This window comes from Cucurbita moschata, unplaced genomic scaffold, assembly GCF_002738365.1.
Source record: "Cucurbita moschata cultivar Rifu unplaced genomic scaffold, Cmos_1.0 Cmo_Scf00028, whole genome shotgun sequence".
NCBI classification, from domain to species: Eukaryota; Viridiplantae; Streptophyta; class Magnoliopsida; order Cucurbitales; family Cucurbitaceae; genus Cucurbita; species Cucurbita moschata.
In genome coordinates, this window is record NW_019268544.1 from 2423320 (window position 1) to 2430429 (window position 7110).

At 36.7% G+C, this 7110-nt stretch overlaps 2 protein-coding genes across 4 annotated transcripts in view; both read right to left on the minus strand.

Annotated features, from left to right (window-relative positions):
* Positions 1-292: 292 nt before the first annotated feature.
* LOC111463435 (transcription factor bHLH19-like) lies at positions 293-2203 on the minus strand. 2 transcript variants are annotated; one of them, XM_023107369.1, is made up of 4 exons: positions 2112-2203; positions 1502-2023; positions 528-878; positions 293-458 (listed from the first exon to the last, which is right to left on the minus strand). In XM_023107369.1, exons 1-4 carry the CDS (start codon positions 2112-2114, stop codon positions 384-386), a joined length of 951 nt encoding a protein of 316 aa, XP_022963137.1. In that variant the 5' UTR covers positions 2115-2203; the 3' UTR covers positions 293-383. The 2 variants fall into 2 exon arrangements, with proteins under 2 accessions (XP_022963137.1, XP_022963136.1); XM_023107368.1 differs by having other exon boundaries at positions 1502-2024; positions 2099-2203.
* Positions 2204-4184: 1981 nt separating this feature from the next.
* The window catches only part of LOC111463454 (kinesin-like protein KIN-8B), a 9273-nt gene continuing 6347 nt past the window's right edge, over positions 4185-7110 (minus strand). Inside the window, exons 11-17 of one of the 2 annotated variants that reach the window (XM_023107397.1) lie at positions 6896-6958; positions 6584-6820; positions 6362-6466; positions 6169-6282; positions 5219-5475; positions 4902-5126; positions 4185-4692 (exon numbers count right to left, since the gene is read on the minus strand). In XM_023107397.1, coding sequence (XP_022963165.1) covers positions 4656-4692; positions 4902-5126; positions 5219-5475; positions 6169-6282; positions 6362-6466; positions 6584-6820; positions 6896-6958 — 1038 coding nt within the window. In that variant the 3' untranslated portion in view covers positions 4185-4655. Of the gene's footprint in view, positions 4693-4901; positions 5127-5218; positions 5476-6168; positions 6283-6361; positions 6467-6583; positions 6821-6895; positions 6959-7110 lie in introns of those variants that run through there. The other variant, XM_023107398.1, reaches the window with a different exon arrangement.

The following is a 7110-nucleotide window of genomic DNA, read 5'->3' on the forward strand; positions in this document are numbered from 1 at the left end:
AGTGTGTGAAAACTTCTCTCTAGTCGATACGTTTTTAAACCGTGTGGCTGACGACGACGATACGTAAAAGTCAAAGTCAATTTGGAACGTTAAATTTGAGAGATAAAATGGAGCGTTGACAATGGTGGGGAATGGAAGATCTTGTAATCTTTGTGGGACATCGGCTGTGTTCTCTTCTTCCTCACTCCACTCTATCCGACACCCCATAACTTGTTTGTTTATACTAAGGATTGGTTCCCAGTTGTCTTAATTATGTTGCAATGGAGCTGTCACTTTCATATAATTAATTCAAATTATCTTATTAATTGTAGCAACAAACTTAATTAATCCATAACCAAGATTGCCCACATACAAAAACTTGCAATAATTTTAGTTTTGTAATTTTACATGAATTCAACAGAAGCCTGTGTTAATTTCTGGACTAGCTCCTTCACTGTGATGCAGAAATCATCATCCATCTGCAAATGAAATGAAATTAATTCCCATAACATAAGACAGAGATTTAAAAAGAGTTTGAGATTAAGAACCTGAGCGATGATGGTTATATGAAGGTGTAAATTGGGAAATGGCATGGCGGTGGTGTTTAGAACTGTTAGATTGAGCTTCTCTATCTGTTTTAGTATGTTTGAAACACACCCTTTGCATTTCTTGCCATGAATCCTCAATAGAACATCCTTGCCGGAGACTCTTGCTTCTATGTCCGGGATTGCGCCGTCCGACCAGATGTTGTCGTCGGTGGTTGAGAGATCATCAGATCTGTTCATAACCACCGCTGATTCCACGGTTGCTTTGGCTGCCTCTTCGTCAGCCGCCTTCAAACGTTCTTCAAGATCTTTTATGTATGTTATTGCATCCCCAAGAATGGAGGCTTTGTCCATCTATTACCCACAAATTGAAATTGAAATCTTTTGAAAGTTAAGAATATGAATAAAATTTTAAATTGTAAAGGTTTCAAAAAAAAAAAAAAAAAAAAATAGTTGCGGGCATCCTTGAGAATTCCGGCGGCGATTGTCGGTACTCACTTTCCAACGACGAGTGAGCTAAGCTAATTCGTTCTTGCGTTGCCTACGATCAAGCGACGTATGCTCGAGCCTCTGGCCTCGATTTTAAGACAATGTTTTAGAAAACGAGAGTAGAGAGAGAGATTTTTTAAAGAGATTTTATATAAGCGGACAAGAGAGAAATAACAACTGCTCACAATATATAACCTTGGATAGGGAGAAGCCCGCAAACCTCTCTGTCTCCTCTCACTAAGTCCAACTACCTCCTTCTGCAAAAAAAAAATCGAAAGAGGGAAGGAAAGAGAGAGAGGGAGACGAATGGTTGTGAATAGTGGAGATAACGTCATGAAAGAGAGATGACTAACAAGCCATTTAACACCTTAATACACACTCTACTAAACAGTATCGTTGCTTTGCCGGCCAAAAAGATGAATTGATCACGGGTTTGATTAATATTCATCCTATTGTACGGACCCAATTAATTAGAAAGAAATGATTACCTTCTTAAGACGTGGAATGAGAGCTGAAAGAGCAACAAATCTCTGGCTGAGCTTTTCTCTACGCTTTCGCTCAGCTATGACATGATCTTGGCCAGCCAAAGGGCTTCGATTCACAACCCCAGCACTCCTCTTCATGCCCACGCCAGATTTTGGCGAACAATTTGATCCCTGTTCGATCACCGACGCCAAATCTCTGTTTGTTTCGCACCACATCTCAAAATTGGGCTTCACTCTGTTGGAAGGTGGAGAAGAAGAATGGGAGTTCCCAAACGAGATGATGCGAGATGAGGAAGACGAAGCAGCCATGGAAGCAGTGCAGCAGTTGTTCCAGCTGCCGGTAGCCCTCGGTTGTTTCGCCGGCGTCTCCTCCGCCACCTCACACGGCTGCCGGGTTTGTACGGAATGGTCTAGATCTGTGTGGGATGTGTAGCTTTGGTCGGAGAAAGCTTGGAAACCGAGCTCGTGTAGCGTGCACTCAAAAGGGTTCATTTCCAAATCATCCATAAATGGAGCTTCCAATTCCTTAATAATCAAAACCCCAAAAAAGGATCAGATTCATAATAAAAATTAAAATTAAAAAAGAAACCCATAATTAAGATGAGCAAATTACCATTTTGCAGAAGAGATTTCCGTTGGAAAAATTGCGGTGAACAAATTAAAACCCTAGGAATTAGAGGTTATTTATTTAGTTAATTAATTATTAAGTATAACATGAATTAAAGATAAGATGAAAAGCACGACCATTTAAGGAGCCGTGTTTTTCCAAATGTGGAAAGGGTTCTATGTGGTGGAATGGGTGGATTTATTTTTTATTTTTATTTCCGATCTCATGGATTATATCTAATTAAATAAACATGGCAATTATTGTTTTTCTTCTTTCTTTTGGTTTCTTTCTGTAATATTAAATTATTATTATAATATATTAGAGGAGGCCGGTTATGCACAATTTTTTAATCTATCCAATTGTGCTCTCACATCAAAACCCTGATCAATTTCTATAATATATAAATAATTTTATATAATTCAAACTCAAACTCATCCGGTTAAAATTAACCATGATTAGTTCTCCTGTTATGCTAATCATTAACCTAATGTGAATTGTTCGTAGTTTATAATTAAACTATTGCATGGAAACTATTCTCATCAACCAACCATAACATGTTTTGTCCTTATTCACATGTTTTTTCTCAATAAAATTCTTAATGAGGTCACTCAACGTAAAATTGTTCCTAGTGAAGCACATTTATTGTTGGAGTTTTCATGATTGAGTGCACATTATTAGTATAGATAGTAATTATCTATTGTTTTAAGCATTTCATAACCATTATATGCTAAAAATCACTCTCATTTAAATGCATGGGTATCACTTTGTTTACCTCCACATTCTTCTTGTCCTCAATATGTATATCCTCAGGTGGCCTTGCATCCACATGATGCACCCAACACCCTTTTCATTAATCAAAAATAATTTTCGAATCAACAAGTTTTTATTTTGAACAATAACAATAATAAATAAATAAATAAATAATACAATCTTAGAATCATAAACAATTGTATAAAGCCAACTCAATTTGTGGTTCTCATTTTCTTAACCCTCACAACAAATACATCTAAAAATATATATTTTTTATTTAGTTTAACAAGGAACTTAACTAAATGTTATAGGATTATGTTTATAATGGAGTGTTGTAACGGCCCAAGTCAAGTACACTATTCATAGATATTGTTTTGTTTAGGCTTTTAGTTAGACTTTGGCCCTTCATCAACGTAGAATCTCACAATTGAATTCTACTTAATTTCAACCCTTTTCTAATTTAACCATGATTGGAGTAGCGATTCAAATTTATGACATTTTGATCGAGAATAGATGTCAATCATAATTTAATTACGACTAATTATATGTTCAAACCTTTGATGGTGAATTGCTTTGGAAGATGAACCAGAACGAGTGGTTCTTCTGGGTCCAGATCTTCACAGTGTTATCATTGCCCAGTGATCCAGAAGCAACCATGTTGTCGCTGGGGTGACAACATACTGACATCATGTTGGATTGGGGATTGAAGGTAACACACAACAGACAACACACAACACATGGTTAGTATGACCATTAAGCGTCTTGATAAGGGACCCAGAAGACACATCCCAGAGACGAGGAATCTTATCGTCGGAGGCCGAAACAAGAAAACGAGAATCAGAGGAGAAAGCTAAGTCGGAGACACCCTGTTCATGGACTCTGACCTCTTGGAGAGGGGTCAGAGTGGAATTTGAGCAAGCATAGGTGTGAAGGGTCTTATCGGCGGAGGAAGAACCAAGAAGACGTCCATCAGCTGAGAATTTGACGGATGAAATCGCTCGATTGTAGCCAGTTAGGGTCTGGGACAGAGTGTAAGTTTAATAGGAATCTGATTGAGATGGCTCCGATGCAAAGGAATCTAGTGAGGGGTTTATGAAACCGTTGAACCCACCATGAAAGAAAGTCGGAGATGGAGGCGGAGATCGGAGTCCTCCGGCTCCGATGATAGTAGAACAGATCATTGCGATATTCTGGCAGCCCTGATGCTACGAAACAATGTCTTGCAGGTCGACGGTTAATTTTGGCGGGGATATAGAAGTATTGTGAGATTGCCTTTAAATCAAATTGGGGCACTCTAAGTTGAATGATGATATAAATACCTTATTATAATTCCATAAAAAGTAAATATATTCTCAAGAGATCACTTCACAATTCACCAACAGTATTTACATCATATAGTAAAGATATATACAGGCAAAATAGCACCAATGTTGCATCTGATTTTTGGCTAATATTGCCCCAAACCATTCTCCCATATTTTAACTATGGAAGAGGAAAAAGAATTTACGAGCTAATAATAAATACATCTCCTCATAACAGGATGCTGCAAGTCTGCACATTTACATTTGGTTTTCTACAAAATGTCATGGCATAAGCAATCTTGGTCCTACAAAACAGGAGGTCTAGCCTCTACGATCAGGGTCATTGAATCAACACTAAATAGAACCCTTACCCAATAGCAGAAAATGGAGCAAAGCACCAGGTGATTGCTTTCGATAACACAATTCATGAAGCCTACGTTAAATCTTGTTGCTTGATAAGTTTCTAATAATAGATGTTGCTATATGATTCCCTCGTCCACTAAAATTTCTTAGTAAAAGATGTTGCCTCAATAATCCTGTAGGAGAATGAATCGCATGTTAGAAGTCAGGAGCGGCATGAAGAAAATGACTTGTGGGGTAGGCTCAGAAGATAGGCTCTCAATGAGTGAGAAGAGTAATCCAAAATGCTCCCTCAAGAAGAACGATCCAATACAAGCTAACGATTTGAGATGAGTTTTGGAATCTCAGAATGATAGTATTAATCCAAAAGGACTGAAATTTTTACCTTCTGCTGCTGGCTAAATCGCCAACTACAGATGATGTTGATATGCAGCTCCCACCAAAAGAAGCATGACTTCTCATATCCAGACACGACTTGTAAAGATCTTGAGAATGCTTCCCAGGTGAACCAAACCACATGTTTGGTTTCCCATCAGCATTCCTCAGCCTTGAATATGCAGGTGGTGTAAAGTCAGGACATGAGGAGTTGCAGAAGTTTTGATTTCCCTCCCTGTAAAAGAGACAATAGGAAAAATGCGATATAAGTAACTATCGTGAGAAACATCATGCTAAGAGAAACATGAACATCCAGCATAAAAGTACTCTATTCCAGAAGATGGGAAAACTGATGTAGGTCTACAAGAAGAGAGATTAGATGACTGATTTTCAGAAAGCCCCAGAGAAGTCATTGGCCAGCCTTCAATCGTCAGACCTTGTTCGGCTGCAAGGTGCAATATCTGTTTCTCGTCCAGGCCCAGCCCCATGAGCAAGTTCCATAAGTTTTTCAGAGCTTCTCTTTGGTTGTGAATGACTTGATCTCTCATTGCCATCTCTAACTGGAGCTCAGAGTTGGCCATTCCCTATAATACTTCTCAAATTGTTAGGTTCTGAAGAAAATTACAGAATCGTAAAAATAAAAACCATTCATAAAATCTACAATATTCATTAGATTTCTTCTTTCTCTTCACAGATATTACAAGCACTCGTGTTCTATTTCTTTTCTTTTTCCCCTAGATTTGTACAACTGATATATTCAACTCTAGTAAAGAAAATCAGGTGTACGAACACAACAATGTAAAGACATCAAAACTATCAAACCAAATTTGTTTCAATTTTCTCCTTTAATAAGATAACTTGTTTACTCTATCAAAATTAGTGCATTTTTGGAGTACGTTTAGTATGAATATAGCTTAAGAACGATGCTTGGAAATAGAATGGTTGCATTAACAATTTGGTAAGAGAAAATGTGATTTGCAAAGCGTGAAATAATTGTCATTTACTTATTATAAACAATCATAATTTATAATTTAATTAATTATATGAAGTTAAATTAATTTTATTGTTCTTTATTAATTAATTCAATACTTCACAAGAGATAAATTGATTCATGCTAAACTTAAAATTAACTATTCTGATTAAATTTTTACTATTAAAATGTAATAATTAGCTACGTTGGCATATTAGAAAATGACCTTTTAATCATAACATCATATATTAAATATGGTCGTGCAAATCTACTTTTCAATGCTAAGATCAATCAAGAATATACTAACCAGCAGTCTATACTGACTAAGTATCCGCAAGTAAGTTTTATTCCCATTTTTACTAACGGCTTCATCAATCATTCCTTGAAGTTGACATCGCTGCTTTTCATTTGCTTCAATTTCCTAAAGAAGTGAAGTTAGTATTATGAGTAATATACAATTCATACGGACATTAATGGAGGCTCACGCATATGCCGATTACCTTCTGATAATTGACTCCAGCTTCATCATTGTCACGAATGTTATCTAAAATTACTAGACGTCGGGCAACCAGCTCCTCTACAGTTGATCCGTCCATTTGAATAGCCTGTGAGAGTGAAAATGTGCGCCATCAGTCATGCAAACACTAAATCGCGCATTTTCTATCATACTATTCAAAATAAATGGAGAAAACAGAAGGAACAGTTGCAAACTAACAAAGGACCTGATGCCTTGCAATAGTGTCATCAAGTCGTTGGAGTTCTGCACGGTTATTAAGGTTGGTTTCCTCTAGCTCAGACATAGCCTTCTGTAAATTTATTCTTTCCTGAACATTCTCACTTATTTCATGACTTAAAATATTCAACTGAGACAGCTCATCGTCTGCAGCCTTTTCAGCAGGTTTAGTACTAAGCTGGGATTCCTTTTCAGCTAGTTCCTTTTTTAATTGACAAACCTCAGTCTGAAGAAATCAAATAATTAAAGATCAGTAAATGGGTCAACCATCTTAAACAAATAACTCAAATTAACGGGTCACCTGAAGACTATCAATCATCCGTTGGTAGTCTGATACATGGGTGTCTACTGCTCCAATGTTTTTCTGGAAACAGAAGGTGTTAACATCTGAGTAATGACAATTGTCGTCTATAACCATTAAAGTCATGCAACAGATCTTTAAAAAGAAAGCCTCACATCACATAACACAAAAAAAAAAAAAAAAAAAAAAAAAAAAAAAAAAAAAAAAAAAAAAAA

Coding starts and splice junctions, on each gene's coding strand:
- LOC111463435 (XM_023107369.1), bottom strand. Junction 879..1,501: donor TCATTCCACGTCTTAAGAAG/GTAATCATTTCT, acceptor TGTGGGTAATAG/ATGGACAAAGCCTCCATTCT. Junction 459..527: donor ATATAACCATCATCGCTCAG/GTTCTTAATCTC, acceptor TTTCATTTGCAG/ATGGATGATGATTTCTGCAT.